The 22,329-nt window shown below is 40.2% G+C and overlaps 3 protein-coding genes across 4 annotated transcripts; 2 read left to right on the top strand and 1 right to left on the bottom strand.

Annotated features, from left to right (window-relative positions):
- Positions 1-1,277: 1,277 nt before the first annotated feature.
- Positions 1,278-6,949, bottom strand: si:ch211-122f10.4 (cathepsin A-like). The gene is made up of 11 exons (XM_050075028.1): positions 6,646-6,949; positions 5,264-5,375; positions 5,040-5,177; positions 4,808-4,966; positions 4,169-4,260; positions 3,831-3,915; positions 3,584-3,736; positions 3,354-3,499; positions 2,474-2,636; positions 2,298-2,387; positions 1,278-2,189 (listed from the first exon to the last, which is right to left on the bottom strand). The coding sequence occupies exons 1-11, from the start codon at positions 6,813-6,815 to the stop codon at positions 2,106-2,108; spliced, it is 1,392 nt and encodes a 463-aa protein (XP_049930985.1). The 5' UTR covers positions 6,816-6,949; the 3' UTR covers positions 1,278-2,105.
- A 1,227-nt stretch (positions 6,950-8,176) lies between these two features.
- LOC126395722 (transcription factor E2F4-like) lies at positions 8,177-14,227 on the top strand. Of its 2 annotated transcripts, none has more exons than XM_050053399.1 (10): positions 8,177-8,413; positions 8,867-9,026; positions 10,086-10,195; positions 10,304-10,459; positions 10,634-10,677; positions 10,831-10,895; positions 10,993-11,296; positions 13,685-13,732; positions 13,846-13,890; positions 13,995-14,227. In XM_050053399.1, the coding sequence occupies exons 2-10, from the start codon at positions 8,868-8,870 to the stop codon at positions 14,108-14,110; spliced, it is 1,047 nt and encodes a 348-aa protein (XP_049909356.1). In that variant the 5' UTR covers positions 8,177-8,413; position 8,867; the 3' UTR covers positions 14,111-14,227. The 2 variants fall into 2 exon arrangements, with proteins under 2 accessions (XP_049909356.1, XP_049909363.1); XM_050053406.1 differs by having other exon boundaries at positions 8,864-9,026.
- Positions 14,228-16,481: 2,254 nt separating this feature from the next.
- On the top strand, positions 16,482-21,472 carry LOC126391407 (dynein regulatory complex subunit 4-like). Its single transcript, XM_050046159.1, has 11 exons — positions 16,482-16,641; positions 17,027-17,122; positions 18,754-18,951; positions 19,093-19,293; positions 19,415-19,469; positions 19,561-19,766; positions 20,147-20,302; positions 20,462-20,542; positions 20,693-20,902; positions 20,991-21,056; positions 21,164-21,472. The coding sequence occupies exons 1-11, from the start codon at positions 16,639-16,641 to the stop codon at positions 21,251-21,253; spliced, it is 1,362 nt and encodes a 453-aa protein (XP_049902116.1). The 5' UTR covers positions 16,482-16,638; the 3' UTR covers positions 21,254-21,472.
- Positions 21,473-22,329: the final 857 nt, after the last annotated feature.

The raw sequence follows: 22,329 nt of genomic DNA, 5'->3' as shown, positions 1-22,329 counted from the left end.
TATATGCCCCAATGTTCAAGACCTGGTCTATTCAACACTAATTTAAGATGTTTATAATACATGACAATTAAGTTGCATTAAAGGTATACTATGCAGGATTGTCTGTCACTGCTTGTGAACATGCTCGCCTGTGAAAGTGAAAGTAAAAGCCAACCCCAGATTCACTCTCGTTTGGCATTCACCTCCCTATGTTTTGCTTTTTGCCTGCTGCTTCTAGTCTGGCACCTGGTTGCTACCATTTTATAAAGTTCCAACCTCACCTGAGTGCTGTGGGGTAACAAGCCCATAAACACCCTGAACACAGAAAAGTAAAATACAGGCAGAGGGCAGAGACTCTGCAGAAAAATACACGCAACACACTTCTAATGGTTCACAAGTGATGAGCGAGAGGGATTGTTTCTATACATTGTTTCTCAGAAAATCCTGCATAGTGTATCTTTAAATAATTTCATTACACGTAATTATTTTTTCACCCGAGCTTCAGACGCAGCTGATGTACATTTAAAATAAGGAATGTGTTCAGAGGTTACAATGAAGTGGTAATCAAGACCTATCCGAGTGGATTTAATTTCTGGTTTTACATTTATTTAATTAAACTGTATCACAGCTAATAATCTTGGGTATTTAAGCATGCTTTGATAATTCAAGTGACTCTTGACAGCTTTTTAATTGTTTTCTGAAACCAAGCAATATACAGGTGTTTTATTTGTGGACATGAAGGACAGTAAAGGTAAAAGGGATTTTTTTATGTTTTTTTACTCTGCTCATGGAAGATCAATTACATTGTGTTAGTCATACTGTTGGACTGGATATATTTACAGTATACTTTAAGGAAGGGAAAGAAACTACAGTCATAACAGGAATGCTGTCTGTGGCCATTACGAAACTGGTTATTATTTTGTTAATGTCTTGAAATCATTGTTGCAATACAAATTGTTTTTATGTTTTTGTTTTGGTGTTTGTGTTGAAGCATTTGTGTCAAATGTTTAATTTTTTTCTTATCTTTTTGGTGCTACAGACAAGAGTTAATGTGGTCATGAGTGAATGTCAGGTGCATTTATGGTTTCTGTCACTGATTTACTGTGTTTTCAGGCTGAGGATGTACAAGGCATTTGTTAAATCAGAAATCGTGTGTCCCTGTTGTCTCGTACAGAAAGCTGACTTGCACACATGAAGTTCATGGCAAGTTTTATTGAAAGTAACAGAGCACTCTGTGATGCTCCAATAACTTAACTACAATCAAGGAATGTGAATAAATCTGACAATCCAAGTGTCACTGGCTGTTTAAAACATTTAATAAAGAGACAAACGCAAGTGAAGTTGCAGTTTTGATCGAGACAGTTTGAGCATCAATAAGATTAGAACAATCACCATGTATTACACACATACAGTGAAAACACCAAGACTTAGCTTTACATCAGTGCCACAGGAAAAAGCTTCCATTGATCATATTAAGTGCAGTCTTAAGTATCTGGAGAAGGACAGTGTCTGTTGGCTTTTTATTTTGCACATTAAATATGAAATGAAACTGAGGTCAAAGTTTAAACTTTATGAAGGGGTTTCACTTCTACTTGGGGTGAACAGTGAAGGATTTGTGCCTTGTTTCACATGTAGTTCCCCAGTTTCAGGACAATGCAGTAGCACAAACGATGACAAGGCCACCAAAACTTTAAGGCTAAACAGAAAGTCGTTAACAGGCCACATCACTCAGAACCTCGATCTAACTGAGCAGGGGCTTTTTACTTACTGAAAACCAGACTTAAGGCACATGTTCCACATTTAAGAGTCCAATTACTTATGGTCCTTTAAAATGAAGACACTGTATAAAAAGGGTTCCTACATATAAGCCCAATATAGATGCCAACATCCTCAAACGTTGTACTTCAATTGTTCACTTTCAAATCTGATCTAAAGCCAACAACAAATAGTATGTCTCTCTCCAAACACTCAGATTTCACTGAAGGTCATTCATTAACAAAACAGAAGATAAGAATAAGTTCCCTCACAGTCCTTTTACCTCCAAACTCATCTTCCCTGAGAAAAAAATGTACTATCTAACAAGTGATGAGTGCAGGTATATCCCATACAGCAGTCTCCATCATGGCTCAGTATGAGCCATTTGTTAGGAAAGACTGGAACATGTGGAAAGCTGGACCCGGAGCCCACTGAGGAACCATGTGACCTGCACCCTGAAACACAGAGGACAGTGGTATTTCACTGCAATGCAACCATATCTCACACGTGAAAAGGGGCAACCAAGCTTCTAATTAGACACTAAACATCACGCTGGTGGTTACCTTGACTGTCAGGAAAGTGATGTTTCCGAACTGTTGGTAGAAACCAGCAATCTGGTCATCATAAAGCCAGGTCTTGTACCTAGTGGTTGCCTGAGAAAAACAAGAGGTGCGTCTGGTTGTAGTTTGAGGGGAGGAAAAATGTGTGTTTTTATTATTCCCAAAATGAAAGTTCTTACCTTCATGCCGAGGTCTTCCACAAACCACTGGTCTCCCAGGAAGTTGCAGGCCATGTCAGTGTCTCCGTTGTAGACGAGCGCCCTCAGGCCCAGAGGGAGCAGCTTTAGATACACCTCCTTCACTGTTGGGTACAGGTTGGTGTACTGCTCCCCAACGACATCACTACAATGAAATAAAAAAAAACAAGAATTTATTATAATCATTATCAACATGCCCCTGACGTCCTACCTAACCCACACAGAAAAGAGGGAAAAGGCTTCAGATATGAATTACCATCACTCTAATTTCAAAATTTCAAGGTCCAGTGTGTAAGATTTAGGGGCATTAGTGGTGTCAAGCCGTGTGGATTGCAGATTGCAAACAGCTCCAACTTCTCCCAGTTAGATTTCTCCCAGTGTTGATTGTTGATCGGGAGCTGAGTTATCTGCAGAGGTCTCCTCCTCTCCAAAACAAAAACAGACCAGCTGATTGCAACCAGCTACGGTGGCATGGCTAAAACATGAAGGTCCAGTGCAGTGTGTAGGGCCACCGAACAGCTCCTCTGCGGCAAGAGCGTCAGAAGAACACAAAGCTGCTTTATTTCGCGTCTCTACTGGTTTAAATCAACTTGTATGTCTGTTTTAACAAAGAGGAGACCCCTGCGGATAATTTGGCTCCTGCTTAAAAGCCTTCTGAACAATGAACACTGAGGGAATTCTAATTTAGGAGAAGTTTCAGTTGGTTAAAATGTGCAATCTTCACTTCTACACACTACTAGATCTCCCAAAATCTTAATGGGGACCAATACTTTCAATAAGGAGCTAGTGATACACTGGAATCACAGCTCCCTTCTGATAAAATTCACGGTGGCATCACATTCATTATTTAGCTGTTACACACCTGCAGATGTCCCAGGGTGGCAGTGTATCTGGAATGTGTAAAGCTTTCCTCACGTCGCCTCTGTTCAGCCAGTTCATCTGAGCTGTACTGTTGATGCAGGGAGGCACTTCACCCAGAGACACAGAGGAAGGTGTTCCATCTGAAACCTTTATTTAAGATTTTTATCATTAAAGCTACGACACATTAAGAAGAATTTGAAGCACAGGCACATGGGCAAACAAAACACTCACCTCGTGGATGTGAGAGTGTTTTCTGTACTTCCTAAACAGGTGAGTCATGGTCCTCTCGTAGCTTCTGTAGGACCTTCTGCCACCCTCACAATCCAAGTAAAGGGCATACTCATTGAGTCCGCTGTTATACACAATGCCAAAGGCCACCATCACCTGAAGGGAGACAAGGACGAAGTCAAATCTAAACGAGTCATCCAGTAGTACCAAACATGCCCAGCTGAATATTGAAGAAACAGTGCACACATACCAGAGTCGTGCACATGTCTGAACTGGAGTTGTAGAAGTTGCAGGTTCCCTTGTCACAGCAATTTATGTTCAGGTCACGCCACAAACTGCACATAAAACATCGTGTTAAATGACAACCACTGCATCAGCTGCATTTGAGTGATTTATAACCTCTGTTTGTAGCTAGGGACCGTCCCTATATTACCTGTTACACTGAATTACCTGGCAGAATTAAAAACGTTTGTGTGTCATTTCATACTGAAGGTTATATGTGCATCATTGCTGACTGAACCAGCGTAACACTAACATCTGATGACATTGCTTTTTGACCATATTCCTCTACAGCAAAGTGCCACTTACTCCTCTCCAAAGAGTCCGTGATAGTAACCAAAGTAGATCAAAGACTGGTCATTGAGAGCGAAGCTGCTGAGGCCATTTCCCACTGCAAAGCCCTGAAAAGAAACACATGTTCAAGATAAATACTACAAGTTAAAATTTCATTTCTGTTTAACTGCAAATGTCTTTTCTGAGTTTCACAAAATAACATCTCTTCCTTTATGAAACTGCATTCTGCTGGTGGTGGTGCTGATACTGAGCAGCTGATGGTGCTGATGAGCTAAACGTCTGAGGCTGAAGGGAAGTTTGCATCAGTGGTGTAACAAGTAGTCAGATCTATTACTTAAGAGTTGCAACAACAGTGTAGAAATACTGTTACAAGTAAAAGGCAAACAAACATTCACGTACAAAAAGCATTAAAATACTTGAAGCACCAAAAGTGTGTTCATAATACAGAAAAAAAACCTAATCTAAATAATCTCGAATCTATCTGGTTAAATGATCAGATAAATGTAGTGGAGTAAAAAAGTACAATATTTTCCTCTGAAACATAGAAAGTACAAAGTTTCAGAAAATTTAAATACTCTAATAAAGTACCTAAAAATTGTATGTACTTAAGTATACTTGGTTGCCTTCCACCACTGGGTGCATGAAACATCTCACCTTGAAGTTGATTTTGGCGGTTCCAGTAGCCACGCGCAGGCTGAGCGTTGGTGCATAAATTCCACCGTAACTTTCGCCAAAGATGAAGAACTCATTCTGAGTGAAGTTTGGGAACTTGGTGAAGAAACTCTGCAGGGCTTTGTAGTTATCATCAGCGACCTAAGAGAAGAACACATGAAACGGAAAGCCCTTCTTCACATTTCACAGTGAGCCTGTCAGTCACTGAACTCACCTGGTCATCATCGGTGGCGTACTTCTGGTCATCAGAGTAGGAATATCCCACTCCTGCAGGAGATTCCAGGTACAGCACATTGGCGATCTTGTTCCAGCTGAAATTGTTCTCATACAGTGTGGCCCCATTATCATTTACCTGAAAAGGTGAAAAGGAAAAATGCCTATTCATAGTCACATGTTACTCAGTGAACAGGTGTAGTTGTGCACAAACAGCTTGCTCACATGAAATGGTCCATTCTCTGACAGGAAACCATCCAGTGAGCTGCAGCCTGGGCCTCCATTCAGCCAGAGCACCAGAGGGTCTTTGACCGGGTCCCTCTGAGAAGTCACAAACCTGCAGGAGATCAGGACCAGGGTTAAATGACACTGACAGGTCATACACCTGGTGGGGTCTAAATGTCTAAGACCACTAGCCAAGAAAACTTAAATCAATTTCAGAATATTGTCTTTATGAACTGTCTCTGCTTTCGTTTTCTCACTCTTCTTCAGAGTCCACGAAAGTCACTACTCTTGGTCTTCTAGTAGTTGTTGCAAAGCTTTGAGGTGTGTATCCTGCTGCAGTATAAATCCTTCCCCACACAGATGCAAACCAAAGGTGTCTCTGATTGATGCAGTGGTACTTCTCCTCAGTCAGGGTGTAGTCAGTTCTGTGCTTGTGTCCAACTCTAGAGTAGGCAAAACACCCCCAGACTTAAATATTCTCGGCACCATGTTTTAGCGTTGGTTTGATACACTGCGGTATCATTCTCTCTCCTGTGTCCTTACATACACCCCTCTGTTACTGCCATACATTTCAAACTTGGATTCAGCAGTAAATAGGAGTTTCTGGCCCACCCCAAATGTTTGGCCTTGTTTCCCCTCCTGAGAAGTGGTCCAGAATCTGCTACTCACCCTGCGAGACAACAAGATGTCCTTTTTTTTTGGACAGTACTGTTGCAGTTAGGTGTCTCAAGGTTTCTTTTGGTCTTCCTGATTGTACTTTGGATACAATTAAACCCTGTAAGCAAAACATTTTAGAGCTCTGTGTACTGCCCCCTTAGACATCTTTAGTCTTACCATTATTTGACACTGTAAAAGCCGGTCTCTGCTTTAGATATCAAGTTGACTTCTGATGCCTTGTTTCCCAATATCACAATGCTATTTGGTGAGGAATGACCTGCTGAAAACTTGAGGCACAGCCATATTTTTAACAGTTGAATGCTGGCTGCATTGAATTATTTAACAAGCCTCAGATGAGTGGCTCTAACCCACCTGGGTACCATTTGAACACATGCTCCAAAGGAGGGGATACAATTCAAGGAAATCTGACCTTTTATGAAGTTATGAAGTTTATCAATGCAAAAAAAATGCTTAAATGTCACTGCTGATCTAGAAATGTTGCAGGACCATTTTACATGTGTGTTACATGTGCTTTTAAGTGTTTCCGAACCCTAAAACTTTCTGATTATTTCAAAGTTGGCGTGAAAGTAGATTTTCAATGTGGTCTCAGACTTCTGGACCCCACTGTACCTCCACACCTGACAAAGTTAGGCTGAATTTGGGTGGAGCATTTAGGTGAGGCTTGTTGAGAAGCTGCAGAAAGCCAGTCGTTGACTGTTTCTTACCAATAATGTAGGAACTTCCCGGGCCGTGCCTGGAGGTATCCCGACCACTGTCGATAGTTGGGTTTGAACGCCATACCTGGCAGGTGAGTGACCTCATCAGGAGCGTACTGAGCCCGCGAGCCGAGCTGAAACACGGCCAGCAAACACACCAACAAGCCCCCAGCCGACATCACTGAACCGCACTGACTTCTTACGACAGAGATAACCTCACGCGATACGACACGACAGAGACAAGTTATACCAACGTCCTCAACGGCTGTTTCGCTTGAAGAAGACAAACCCGCACGTCATATGACTACTGCCGCGGGCCACGTGACCAGCGCGTGACTCTACACGGAAGTCCTCAACCACAAAACACAAGCAGGTGTGAATTGTAATCAGTTTAACACATTTTTAAAAAAGAAAATGAAAACATTTTTATATGACAAACATATTACACTAAAGCAACACAGAATAAAAAGCAAAGACAGTGACAAAGACATTTTATATTATTTGTTTTTTATTACAAGGGCAGTGTTTCTCCATTTACATTATATTTTCCCTTGAGAATAATTACTTTTTCCATCAAAGATAACTCCCTCATGGCAAGACCACCAGGCATGGGCTCCAAAACAGCCCTGCTTCACATGGTTTTGTTCATTTCATGAAAGGAACAGTGTGTAAAATTTAGGGGGATTTAGTGGCATCTAGCAGTGAAGATTGCAGATTGCAACCAGCCAAAACTTCTCCCGGTTCGAATTCCTTCAGTGTTCATTGTTCAGGACATTTTTACTGGGAGCTGAATTATCCACAGAGGTCTCTCCCACTCCAAAAAACAGACCCAGGGATTTAAACTGGTAAAAACACCGAATAAAGCACTTTCATGTTACAAATCCATGTATTTCAGATGCAATTTGGCATGTCACTGCGGGCGGCTACACCAACACATGGTAATGTGTGGTCACCTTTTTTCTCAGATAACATAAGATCCAGATGTTCAGGAGGTTTTCACAGGAAGCCAAATTATCCACAATGTTTTTTTCCTCTCCAAAACAACCCGGTGATTTAAACCGCTAGAAACATGGAATAAAGCAGTTTTAAAGGGGGTTGCAAAAATGAAAATGGCCGGATTTAGAGCTGGTGTTTGGTTTGTTGGTTCTGGGCTATTGTGCAACTTGGCAAACAAGGACCTGCTCCCAACGAAGACATAAATAGCTCATTCTATGGGACTAAAAACACAAAGAGTATACACTAAAGAAACATACTTATTTTATTATATTTCATTTCTGCCAATGTATCCCCCTAAAGCCCACACACTGAACCATAAATTGCATGTTTATTGAACAATGTTATTGAACTAGTTTTAAAGTTTAATGTAGATGGAATACATGTTTTTGTTTTTTTTTAATCAAGAAAGAAAGAAAGGAAAAACATTCCGTTAATATCTCTTTAAAAGTGCCCTTTAAACTTTTGGTATCACTTTAACAACAAAGGGTTTTATTGTGGTCGTGCCAAAATGGACTTTTATTTTGAAGGCAGGCACACACAGCTACCGGAAAAAATACGCGCCCCTTACTCCACTACAGTGGGGGTGGGCTATCAGTAAAGTTGGGACGCTGCTATAGATATTTTGACTCTAGATTTAGAATAAACTGTGGATAAATGTTTCTGCTCGCCAAAACTTATATCTCGAGTTAAAATATCGTCGGTTGTCGTCGTCTGAACTGCAAACGTTAGCTTAGTATCGTCGGTAGCGACTGTTTGTACCGTTGTTCCCGAAAACACCAAGGTAAAAACACTTTATCTCGTCATTTTCTTGTTTGTCGCTTAAGTTATGTGGACAGCATGTTTGTTTGTATTAGCGTCCCGTCGAAAATCTAAAAGTTATTCAAAAGTGAAAGAAAAAATAACTAGCTACACACGGATGAGAATATACACAACATTTTAGTGTTTCCGGAAGAAACTTTTCAAAAATAAATTTGCGCTATAGAGAAACGAACAGTGGTATACGAAGAGACGCAAACTACATGACAAAGTTTGTCTTCCCCAAAGTGTGCCTTTCACAATATCTAATTAACTCCACATTAACCTACAAACGAGGGCTCATAGGGAAACCCTGACAAGATTTTATTTCGAAGTAAAGGTGTTTCCGGTTGTGTGGAGCGGGCTCTGTGCAGCTGATTCAAATGGCACAGCTCAGGGAGGCTCCCGAGTTCATTTGTTTTCCTCTCACGTCCAGCAGAATGGATCCTGAAGGTAGCCCACACAGTGCAGATGAAGAGACCGCCACCCCAGACCAGATCCCCAAATACCAGAGGAGTATGAGGAGCCTTCATATGCTCGCCACGAAGTTTCTGGTCTTGTTACAAGAAGCTGATGGCGGTGTGCTGGACCTCAAAGACGTGAGTGACCTGACACCAGTATAACAAACATTGATCCCATCACTGGAGATGTTTCATCATATTGGGACACTTAATAAGATGACACTTTAATATTTCTTTTAAACTGCTGAATGTAATATAGCTGTTCTGGTCCAGGAGTGCACACACATACCCAATGAATGTATTTAGTAGGAATCATAAAACAGAAAATATATACACATACAGTCAAACCTACAGAATACCTTCCAGATAATTGTTAAATGTAACTTAAAATTTTTATGTTTTGCCAATGCCCACAGTGCACGCTGAGGAATAATATTACCCATGTTACCCAATTTAACAAGCACCAACCAGGAGGAGATTCAAAATGACCACAAATGAAAATGAACAGCAGAGAGACAGAAAATAACTACAGAAATGGGCAAAACAGCACCAAAAAGACAAAAAAAAATACATCGTAGAGATCCGAATGACTGCACAGTGCACACAACAACCACAATGAGACACAAAATTACAATGAAAGACACAAAATTACCTCAAAAAGACACAAAATAACCACAAGGATAAACAGAATGACCACAAATAGACACAAAACACCATATAGTCAGTGTGTCTTGCTCCTATGTAAGAGAGGTGGTGGGGCCCTCTACATAGTGGTTCCCAGGGGCCCATGCTCTCATAATCCGCCCATGGACTTGTGGTTCTTTATTGTTTCTGTTCACTTTACTAAATGTGAAAAAAAGAAGTTTAGTTTGTTTTTTTTTTAGTTTTATTTTAAGTCACATTCCAGTTAAAACCCAAAAAGAGTAACTATTTATGCTGTATTTAATTATAGCAGAGGCTGATTTTTCTGAAGCAGCTGAAAAGTGAAAGTAATACGCTGACAATTGACAAATACCACAAACAACCCCACTTAGAAAACCTGAGCTATCCCTTTAGTATTGTCTGGAAGTGATGTCTGAGTGTTACGGTACAGTTGGCTGAGACACCCAGATCATAGACTCTGTGGACATTTATGAAACAAAACCCCATAGGATGAGGATGAGGAGGCTCAGTGGGCTTTTTTTTGTGTTCTTTCAGGCTGTCAAGCTCCTGGCTGTCGCACAGAAAAGGCGAATCTATGACATCACAAATGTGCTGGAGGGCGTTGGTCTCATTGTGAAAATCTCCAAGAGCGTTGTGAAGTGGAAGTAAGTTTCCAACCCTGCTTTGTGTGTACACATTTCAATATGCATGTGTGTTAGGAGTGTGGTGCAAAATATGTTTTACAATATAATGCATATCTTTTTCTAAATAAGGGGTGCGGTGCCAGGAGAAACTGCACACATGTTAACCAACAGAGTGATGGAGTTGAGGGCTGAGCTGAAAGACTTGGAGCAGAAGGAGTGTATGTTGGACCAGCAGAGATTCTGGGTAGAACAGAGCATCAGGAACACAAGGGAGGACTGCAGTGAATATCCTTTTTACGAAGCCACAGCAAAGTGCACAGAAATATACTGTGTGTGCTTGTTGGAAATGTTTCACTCTTCCTGCTTTAACAGTAAAATGTAAACTGAAAATGAGATGTCAGACATTATTTTGAGCAGATTAAATGTGGTATTTCAAGTTGAACCTTAACTCACATTAACTCTGACCTATGTGAATCATGACGACATCTGCAACTGCTTCAGTGGTAAGTTACAGTTATGCTGTACTTTCTGTTACAGCATAGTTGGTTCAATATAAAGGCAAAAAGAACCACAAGCATTTATTTTTACTTTTAATATATAAAGAACAGACTACATTATTGTCATCTGAAAGAATTTTCACTCTCTTCTCCCTCCAGGCCATACTCTCTTGGCAGTACGAGCACCGCCTGGCACACAGCTAGATGTTCCCATTCCCAAAGCTGTAAGTTCTGCATCACTGGAACCCACTGCCGTTTTTCTTTTCTGCTTTCATTAATTCAGATGGGATGATTTTGTGTGTGAATACATCTTTCTTTCAGGTTCAGGACAGCCCAGCAAAGTACCAGATCCATCTAAAAAGTATTAATGGACCGATTGATGTCGTACTTCTTAACAAACTCTCTGTCAGCTCTGTTCCTGTCGTACTGCCTGTCCCACCGCCTGAAGAACTTTTACGGAACGCCAAACCAGTCATACCCACTTTAGATGAGACGGGAAGCAGTATCGCACCTTGTCAGGTTTCAGCTGATACCGGACATGGCACCAAATCTACAATGTCGGCCATGGAGGACATGCAGCACCTTCAGTCATCGTCATTAAAAAACAGACCGGATTCATCTAAATGTGAGTGTTTTAGTTTGAACGCTTTCTGAAGTGTGTTTTTGTTGAAATAGAATCCTAAATTCAGTTTTAGCTTGATACTCAACCCCTTGCCAGATTGATTTTACAAATGGGGAAATTAATATGAAGTTTAAAATAATTTGTTTAAGACACTTATCAGGTGTACTACTTGACCAAGGTTATTGTAGTTGACTAAAACTAAACTAAAATTAGGTGTAAAGAAACATTTAAGTTAACTGAAGTAAAAATAGCTAGACTTAAGAAAAAAATGAAAACCAACTGAAACAATACTGTGTACTTACGAAACTGAACTAAAATAACAGGAAATCTTGTAGGTTTTAGACTTTGGCTGGTACATTTACACAGGGTATTAACATGCGTCCACGGTGATCGGATCACAAGTGGACAGCTCAAAGTACAGGTGTAAATGCACCAAATGAGTAGTCAGTGCGTTTTGAGATCCAGTCGCTCAGAGCACATTCAGAGGTGGTCTGGGCAGCATGTGGCCAAATTCTGTGTGTGTACACTAATGTGTCCTTAGCCACAGTGAAGGACTGCCTACTCAGCTCACATCTTTGCTTATCTGACACCCCACCGGAAAAGAAAACTTTCATTAATGCAGTTGCACCGATGAAGAGTTGAAGCACTGTCTCTGGTGCCACTCCTCTTGCGGTGAATGGTCAGTTCACTGTCTGCCTGGTTAATGTGAGTTCACAAAGCAGCAGCTGTTAACTGGTCTCAACAAACTCACACCAACATTGAATCTGCTCAACTCTGTCGTTAAACCCGTTAATAACAGTTAAGCCCAGTTCAGACCAAAGATTTGCGACATGACGAGTTGAAACATGCAGCTACTTGCAATGCGCCATTCTGTAATGTTCTAAAAACCTGCTGGTTCACGCCAATGCAACTAGAAAACTAGACGGAGTATCATCTCTATGCAACAACTCTCTGTACCTCTGTTTTGATTTCCAGTTTTTCAGGATTATTTTGTGGCTGAATATAATTTGTAGCTAAAACCAGTCGCTGGCGATTTGACCAGCGGCGTTGCAGTTGACACCATCGGTCAGTTTGAGTCGAGCTCAGACAGCCAGTTTACACCGCTGCAACTTTTCTCTGAAATGTTCTAAACCAGTTTCGTCTCATCCCAAATCTTTGGTCTGAACTTGGCTTTAGGCAACATTGGCCATGTGATATTAAAAGTTAGCCCTGTCACTGCGTGCGTGCGTGCGTGCGTGCGTGCGTGCGTGTGTGTGGCCAAGGGGTAGTCTTACCAACTGTCCCCAGCATGGGGCACATGCTCCCACAGCAGTTGTCTCCTGGTAGTGCTTATCTCATGTTAAACTGACAGAGAGCAGGGCAAGGAGGGGCTGCAAATCAATACGCCACAAGCAGCTCTATAATTTAATATGATTTAATTTATTAATTTTAAATAATAAAGGCTTTAAAGGTTTGTGCATAACATGACTAACCTCCCATTGGTTAAAACAACACATTTGATCTTTGAAAATAGAAATGATTCACATGTTTATTTGCAAACAGAGCAGAGAAGTGAGATCACAAGTGGTCATACATGTGGAGACACACTCCAGAGCCAGTTTGCACAGACTGATTTAGAATGGTCCACTTCTGATTGGCTCATACAAGATGCATAATAATAGAGAATTGGAAATGACGTCATTATATTCTGGGTGGTAGCATCCATACTTTAGGACACACTTCTTCAACAGAAACAAAAAACAAGAACAGAAAGTGACAAAGCAGCGTTCTGAGTAACTTATTAATAACTTGCAGAGACGTGCAATAATCTAATTTCAACCTTCTCTTCCCCTCTCTGTCTCTCTGTGTCCCTCACACAGCAAGCAGCTTTATTGTCAGTGCTGCTGCGCTCAGGCTTACCATTATTTGGCTTTTGACCAGGAAAATATGTCAAAGTCTGCCATATTTAAATCTCTCTAGTCATGTCCCACAATGCTTTGTGTTGCTCACTACCACTCTTGTCAAGATCCTGTTCTCTAAACAAGGCAGAAACAGGGTCTTTGTTAATGTGGTCAAATTTGTAAACGCAAGCATCAGGAGGCACCGTTGCATACATTTGAGACGTGGATGTCTGCGTTACTTTGAGTCAGTTGACTACTGGTAAACTGGCTTTTTAATATCTCTTTTACTTCTTATCTGAGCTCTGTGGAAGAGATAACACAAAAGTCAGGCTCTTCCTTCACTGACTGATAACAGTTTATCGTTAATATACCACAGTGGTTTCTGCGGTGTCTTTCCTTGTCTTCAGTTTTTTTCTTGCATGCTTACACAATAATATGTTCATGCCTCCTGCATGTTTCTCTCAGTGCTGCAGGCTTTTACATTGACATTTAAAAATCTATTTTCCCCCAGCACAAGCTTTATCAAAACAACTGCAGGAGCTACTACGCCCAACCAAAGGTAGAGCCTGTGTTGTTTTTGTGTCTCTGAATTATTTATGTTCATTAAATTCTTGTCAGTTTATTTGAATGTATACAAATGTATGATTAATTATGTGTTACCTCATGTTGTAGAAATGATAAGTGCAGATCGAATCAGAGAGCTTATTGCCTCTGAAGGTAAGTGAACTTTATTTTATGACTTCATATTAATTATGTTTATATCTGTCATAAATTATTTGTAGTATGTTTGTATTAATCACGTCTTCACCTTTACTCTACAGTTTTTTCTCCGCTCGTCCGTCTGTCTCCACCCCCATCGGAACATGAATATGCCTACAATCTGGACGACGGTGAAGGCCTCTGTGACCTCTTTGATGTCCCGATGGTCAATGTTTGACCGTGACCTCCTGCATTAAGGACTTCAAAAGTAAATATTTTACTCCAGAAATGTACATAGTTGTCTGTTTTTAAATAGGTATTTGATTGCAACAAATAATAAACGAATGATTTTGAATACCACGTCCATCTCATTCATATACTGGGGAGCAAATATTCTTAAAACAACCTGTAATGGGGAAAACTTGTGCTAACAATGCTAACAAGGCAAGCAATGTGTTACTACTGCCAAGAACATTTCTCATTCACGGCTATCACGGGAGTCTGGATCATCTCCAAGGTCTTCATCTTTACCCCTGGACACCCTGAGCCTCCTTGCATAAAGCATGCCAAGTGGGAAGGACTGATGCTTCTCAAACCATGACAGTGCACAAATCATACATTCATTTATGTCTTAATACATTTCCACCACTGCCTTACAATATAATAAAAAAAGATGCATCATGATTCATTTCAACATTTCAGACAATCCATCCAGTATGTGCTGAGATATTTCAGTCAGGACCATCTTTAGAGCCAGCTAAAAAAACAACCTCTTGTACATGTGTATTCTAGATGGGCTATAAGTATACTGAATGCCCTGCAGTCTGAGGAGGGGGGGGGGGGTCACCTCTGCAGTTCAGGCTGGTCTTATGAAGGAGCCAAACAGCTGGGTTTCTCTCCCTGTAGGTGTAGCACTGCACCACTGCATGCATACATTAAAAGGTAGAGCACCAGAGTGGGGGTGTGAGGTACCCAAATACAGAACAATAAGGTGAAATGAAATTCATACATCACTTAGTACATGTGAATTTTGCAGTGTAAGTTAATTGCTGCAGATGAAAATCAATGAAATGTGAAAAGGTTTTACAATCCTCCAGGAATAATGAAGTAAAACTTTATGTATCATCTATGTATTTTGGGAAACCTCTACATTAAGTCATTGTATTTCTGTTTGGGTATTTAATTCATATCTGAAATATATTGTTTCTCTGCACACAAGTCTTTGAACCTACAGTCTATGCCCATCAAAGCGCCTTTTCCTGATGTCATCTGTCTTTGTAGCTCCTAACAAAACAAGCCATTTATAATAGTGTAGCACAGATGATGATTTATTCATTTTATCAGAAGCAATAATCTATACCCTATAAATCAGGTTATCACAGCCATAGATATTTAGGTGACACAACATTACTAATAACCCAGGGTGCTGGTACTGTACACACACAACCAGTGGGTGTTTGTCTCGTACAAAAACAAAAGTTACATTGATTTAAAAATTAAATTTAACGTCATTTTAGTGAATTGGTTGCTCAAAGCTGGTTAAATGTACATGTGGAATAGGAGGAATCAGAAGCATTGATCAGCAAAATGTACTTAAAACATAATGGAAAAGTACTTGTTCTGCAAAGAATATTATAAATGGTTTATAATACACCATAATAGTTGTCTGCAGCCATAAGGCCATTTAAAAATGTTTATTATTGGACAGTATTAGCCGGCAACTCAAAGGTTTTCTATAAAGAAATGCATTATTACAACTGTGTCTCATTCTTATCTTTTTATACACCAGCTTCCACTTACAGGTGCCGACCACAGTCTGTTGTGCCCCCAGGAAGAGTTGTAGTTGTTGACAGAAATTAGTGAACATTTACAACTGCTTACAACTACATTTTAATATGTTATAAACCTTAAAGGGGAACAACACCATTTTCAAAATTCATATGTGTTACTCCTATGGTCCAAGACAGTCCAAAAATATAAGTAAACATTAACAACTCTCTCCCAAATCCAAAAACTAGAGTGCTAAAACTCAGCTTTGTGATGTCACAGGGTATTAAGTGTGGAGCTGCTCTGTAGACAATCAATTGGTAAAGATGTTCTAGATGACACTGAGAGCACCCAGGGGAGTGTTCTGAGTAGATGGGTACATTTTCTGTTTCATAACTGTGACCATTACAATAGAATAAAGCTCATTTGGGTATAGAAAAGAAAGCAAAATTTTGATGGGTTTATAAAATCAGGCTCCCAGTTATTTTCTATGGTGAAGCTCCAGACTTTATACCCAATGACATCACATGTTTAAGACTTATTTCTCTGGTTTTTGGTTTTCATGTTAACAAATATTGACTGAACTTTTCTAGGCTATGGAAATAACATACCGGGATTCTTAATTTGGGTGGTGTTCCCCTTTAAAGTGTGATCTGAATTATTGCTTTATTCTACGGCTCTGAGACTACGCTGCCTTACTCTGCCTCTGATTGGCTTAGCCTGATATTCCAGCATAAATCTAACCAATCAAGCCTCTGAAGGCATGAGTACTAGCCAATCAGAGAGAGATAAGGGCGGGTCAAGTCTTTGCCATCCTAGGTAAAAAAAAATCGTTCACATTGTAAAGACCGCGTGCTTGTGTTACTATGACAACGCTTGTTTGAGACTGTTGACTTGAGACAGTTCAACACTGAGTGTGCTAACTGCCGTGCTAACGCTAGCTCCTCAAAACGGTTGAAACATTGCCTGTCTTTCCGTGTTGCCTGCACAGTGAATACGATGGTGAGCAAAGCTTTATTTGAATCAGACCATTACATCCATGAGCCGACTACAATAAATAGCTAACGTTAGTTGTTAGCTAGCTATTAGCTTAACGTTAGCTAATAGCTTAGTTAGTTATTTAGAAGCTAACAGTTGGTTGGTGTACGAATTTGGTGTTTTAAGTTTGACAACTCGTCTCCTCAGTTTGTGCGTCTCGTGTTTCATCATTATCGTCTCCAGTTTGGGATCAATAAAGTACTATCTATCTATCTATCTATCTATTACATTTATGAGAGGCACAGACAAATGATAGCTGCTTCCTCACAATAATGACGTTAAAGAAAAATGCTAGGTTGCTAGAATGAAGTAGTTTTAACTTGTTTCTTCTATGTTGACTTTTGTACAGCCACCCAAAAAGAAAGACTCAAGTAAAAAGCCTGCAAAGGCAAGGACACCAGTACTGATAGATGGCCGCACCAAGGAGGAGATGTCCAAGGAGCAGGTCAGAGCTGAAGTGTGGTGTGTGTTTGGAAGTGTGGAGTGATGCTTGGGTGTTTCATGTCAGACTCAGGAGGAAAGAAAAGTTTCCTGCTCAATGATCTGTACATTAATGGGCTTCAGTAAACACCAGGTAACTGGGAAATCCCAAAGGAAAGGTTTAAACAAAAGTGGTTAAAATCAATGCAGCAGAGGCAGAGATATCCTAACTTTCACTTCCTAATATGTGTAAACAGTAGTAATAATAATAATAAGTCTAATAATAATAATGATAATAATAATAATAATAATAATAATAATGCATCTAATTTAAAAGGCCAGTGTGAAGGATTTATGGGGATATATTTGCAGAAATGGAATTAATATAAAAATATGAAAAGTTTTCTAGTGTATAGTCCTCTGCAGATAAGAATTGTTGTGTTCTCCTTAACTTAGAAGGAACTGTTTATATCTACATAGGGAGTGGGTCTTTGTTTATGGAGATAACCATGTTGCACCATCACGTTTCTACAGTAGCCCAGAACAGTCGAACCAAACACCAGCTCCAGATAGGGCCATCTGTAATGTTAAACTGCTTTATTCCATGTTTCTAGCGGTTTAAATCGTTTTGGAGAGGAAGAAACCATTGTGAATAATTCGGCCTCAGGTGAAAACCTCCTGAACGTTGGGATCTTATGTTATCTGAGAAAAAAGGTGACCACACATTAGCGTGTGTTGGTGTAGCCACCCACAGTGACATGCCAAATTGCGTTGGAAATACATGATTTTTAACATGAAACTGCCTTATTCAGAGTTTTTACTGGTTTAAATCACTGGGTTTGGTTGTTTTGGAAAGGAAAAGACCTCTGCAGATGATTTGGCTCACTGTAAAGTCCTCCTGAATGTCTGGATCAGAAAAAGGTAAGCACATATTAAGGGAGTTAGCACACAATAGCATGTTGTGGGCGAGCTGCCCATCTCTCAGACATTGAAGATACTCTGGTTTGTGTTGGAACTGCTTTATTCAGTGTTATTGCGGTTCTAATCACCTTGTCCATTTGTTCTGGAAAGGATGTGACCACTTTGGATAATTCAGCTCCTGATAAAAACCTTCTGAGCATGGAACACTGAAGGAATTCTGGTCGGTAGAAGTTTTTAGCTGGTTGCAATCTGCATTTCACTTCTAGATGCCACCAAATTCCCCTAAATTTTGCACACTTCACTTATAAAAGGCACCTTTCAAAATACCCAAGATTACTCTGAATACAACCACATGCAAACAAGTTAAAAAAACAACAACACACTGGATACTGCCTAACTGTCTAATCTTTCCCTCTCTACCTGCTAAAATGCCTGTCAAGCCCAACCTCCCCAGTTTTTAATGAAGCCCTTTTCTTATAAATTGGTGTTCTTTAAACCCATGCTCAAATAGCCCTGAAGACATAATCAGGGCTATTTTCTCAGACTTTCCTCCAGAGCCACAGAAGACATTATGATTTCACAGGCTGAGTGGTGCCCCCTGTGAACATTAAATAGGACTTTGACATGGACAATGATTAGAGTGCCCCGTTAGGATAAATGAGGCAGTAAGGTTTATTGTCGTCGACATTGTCTGGCTCAGATATGCCCACACAAAAATTCAATTTTGTATTTCAGATGGAAGAGCACATTGTGCGTCTTCGAGAGGAGCTGGACAGAGAGAGGGAGGAGAGAAACTACTTTCAGCTGGAGAGGGACAAGATCCACACCTTTTGGGAGATTACAGACAGAGAACTAGAGAATTTTAAAGCTGAACTGAAAAAAGCTGAAAAGGACATAGAAGAGGATGAGGAGCGCCACCAAGTAGAAATCAAGGTAACGTTGATATACAGACGTTTGTTGTTTTTTTTCACAGATACTAGCAGTAATTTGTCATTTGTTAAGCAGAGATTATCCATGGACAGATATGGCAGAATGAACGTTATATTGTACATTTGATTATCTTTTCCTCACTAGGTGTATAAGCAGAAGATGAAGCACCTCCTGTGTGAACACCACAACATGATCTCTGAGTTGAAAGCAGATGGTTTAGTCTCCACTCAGGTGGTACAGAAAAAACAAGAACAATTAGAAACTGAGCTTCATAAGGACATGAGGGCCATTGTGGTCAACACGGAGAAGCTCGACATTGAAGACCTCATCAAGGAGCATGAACTGGTTTGTAGTATTTTAATTCTACACTTAAAGATCTGTGTATTTAATGTTTTACTTTGCTCTGATAATTTCCAACAAGTAAACGTCAATGCTACAAACATCAGTTTGGTTGTTATCTCAACAGAAACATAATGAAGAAATGACTAAAAGAAGGAACAGCTTTGAGAAGCAGCTCGCAGGTAAAAAAAAATAAAAAATCTGAGTTGAATTTAACACCCAGTAATGTCAGAAACTAAATTGGGCCCATGATTTGTGTCACTATTTGAGTAGAAACTAAGGCCAAGTATCAGAAGAAGATGGAGTTGGTGCAGCAAGAGCTGGACATTCAGAGGAAAAATGGGATCAAGGAGTTTGAGCTACGTTGGAACAGCCACAACAACAATCTTATAGAAGAGCACAACAAAGCTCTCAGTGATCTCAGGGAACAATCTGTTAATCACATGCAACAGCATTTGGATAAGAACGATTCAAACAGGGTAAAAGTACACACATTCAGCATTCTTCTTAGGTTGACACCAAAGAAATTTCAGATATTTTTAGGCCTGCAACTCATAATTCATTTCATCATTGAAGAGCCTGTTAATTATTTTTTCATGTAATTTATACAGTGTTTAGTCTAAAATGTGGGGAAAATGGTGATGTTTTTGAATTGCATGTTTTGATTTATAATCAATTTGTTATTCTATTCAAAATAATATGATGCATAGAAAAGTCTTTGATAATTTTTGTAATTTCCATCAATGCCCCAAAATTGTTGACAGTTATTTTTCTGTCATTTTATCAATTGTTGCAACAGTAGTTCTGATCCGGATATGTGTTTTTTATCTCATGGCATGTTTTTATTGTCTTTTCTTAGAAACAAATTGAAGAGATAAAGAAAATAACAGAGGAGAAAGAAAACAAGCGGGCTCATGCTTTGCAGGATAACGAAAGTCTCGAAGAGCATCTCAGGAAAGTCCAGAAGGAAAGCGCTGATATTGAGAAAAGATTGAGATTCTACAGACCTGAAAAGGTATTTTTTTTAAACTGAGTTTACTGTTGCAACTTTGTGCACTTATATTTGTTGCTACCTCTGCCTTGATTGGTGCCTTGCATAGTGCGTGTCTTCGTAACTGACATGTAGTGTACTGTATATCAGCACAAGGTCATTTTGTGACACTGTTCTTGACAGAATGACAAAGAAAGCGCCAAACAAAAGAAGGTTGATGTTTTGAAACGGGATTGTGAGGACCTGGAGCAGAAATTCAGAAAGGTAAAAGCTTGCACTGTGTCACGTTGCTCAAATGTTAGCTTGATTTCATGTGCACCTTGGATGTGAGCCAGATGCGTCGTGTACTTGTCGGCATTTATGTCAATGGTTTAGCATTTGCCTTTCATATGTGTGCGTGCACATGTCACACAGGTTCAGCAGGAGAGGGACGAGCTGTACGAGACGTTCACAGAGAATATTCAAAAGGTGCAGCATAAAGCAGGTGTGAAGAGCACACAGCTGGAAGGGAAGGTGAAAGGCCTGACAGACCTTCTGGAGAAGAGGCAGGCTCAACTCTCCTCGGTGCTTTCTGCCTCTAACATGGACCAAACTGCCTTTGATGGGGTCACTCACAAAATTGAGGTGAATTCTCTTTAAAGTAGTGTGTATTTTACACATGTTGCCATGCTGTTTGTACAAGGTCATAAGAGAAACTTGTTTTTGCTTGTAGGAAAAACTTGACTCCAGTAATAACACCATCAGGAACCTGCAGTATAAAAAAGCTCTAATTTTGCAGGTTGGTAATTTTTTTTATTTCCTGAAAATGCTGTCATGTATTATCTAACTAATTATGATGTTCATTAATTGTTTGTCATAATATTCATACTTGTGTGTATGTGGCAGGCCCAGAAGGATTTGCTGCTGTTCTATGAAGCAAAGCAAAGGGCTCTTGGTGTCCCCATGGAGGAACTATGTGTAAAGAAAGCGCTTTGAGAACAGTCTCGCTGGGAAAAGGACTTGGATCTTGGGATTTTTCCCCAAAACAAAGGTTCCCCTCAGATTTAATGGATAAACCAATTCAGTTGCTGAGAAACTGTGTTATTTAAACATGGATGCTACTATTTATAAAACATGCCTAATGTGAATTATTGTATTGGAGAGTGATGTATGTTGTGCTTTTTTTAATTAAAAATTTTAAAAATAAAGGTTTTGTGCAAGTAAAATAAAGTCTTAAGCTCTGATTTCAATAAATTATGGTAAAGACCAACTGATAATTTGAGGTATTAATCATTTCATATTTCCATTGAGAGATAGTGGCGAAAAGTTGGACTCAAACCAACTATTACAATCTCAACAGCTAGTTTCACCAGCTGATTTCTGCCATACCTGAGTTTCCAACAGAGAGAGGAGGAACGTATGGTGTGGATCCAGTTTCTCATTGAATATTCCTGTGGTGAATCGAGCCCTGCTGCACTGAGTGATCGCTGTTCCCTGCAGTATCAATAATACAGGAGGAAGTTATTGTCCCTGTGCAGGCCACAGTATCATACAGCTCGAGCAAGTGGAGGGAGGGGGTGGTCCTTTCACTCAGCCCTCTTGGGTTTCAGGGCCTGCAGACAGTGGTCTGACTCAGGGGAGCCGGCTGCCGTGCCCTTGCACAGGGCTCAATTGTAAGTCTGCCTGGCCGAGGGATAAATGTGTCTAAACACTGACAGCCTGCACAGTCTCTGCTGGGCCGGCCCCGTCAGTAAGACTACACCCCCAACAAACCCAGAGTCACAAGATGAGTCCCAGCTGAGAGACGGCTCAATGGGGAATCAGTCAGTGGGAGACATGGGACAGTTAGAGAGAATGGGATAGATAACCTGGGTGTGATTAACATGATCCAGATTTTCACCTTGTTTGAGCACCTAGCTGAGTGTTGTGACCTTCCTGTATGATGGCCCAAAATACTGGGAACACATAAAGGAATATATTGTACACCCAAATACAGGAGGTGACCTTAAAGACTGAGAGACAACTTATTTTAAGGGATTATGTACACCCAAACTTAATCACGCTGCTCTCTC

The sequence above is a fragment of the Epinephelus moara genome, chromosome 1 (assembly GCF_006386435.1).
Source record: "Epinephelus moara isolate mb chromosome 1, YSFRI_EMoa_1.0, whole genome shotgun sequence".
Lineage (NCBI taxonomy): Eukaryota > Metazoa > Chordata > Actinopteri > Perciformes > Serranidae > Epinephelus > Epinephelus moara.
Note: the sequence above shows the minus strand (reverse complement) of the source record. Positions and strands in the feature narration are given on the sequence as shown.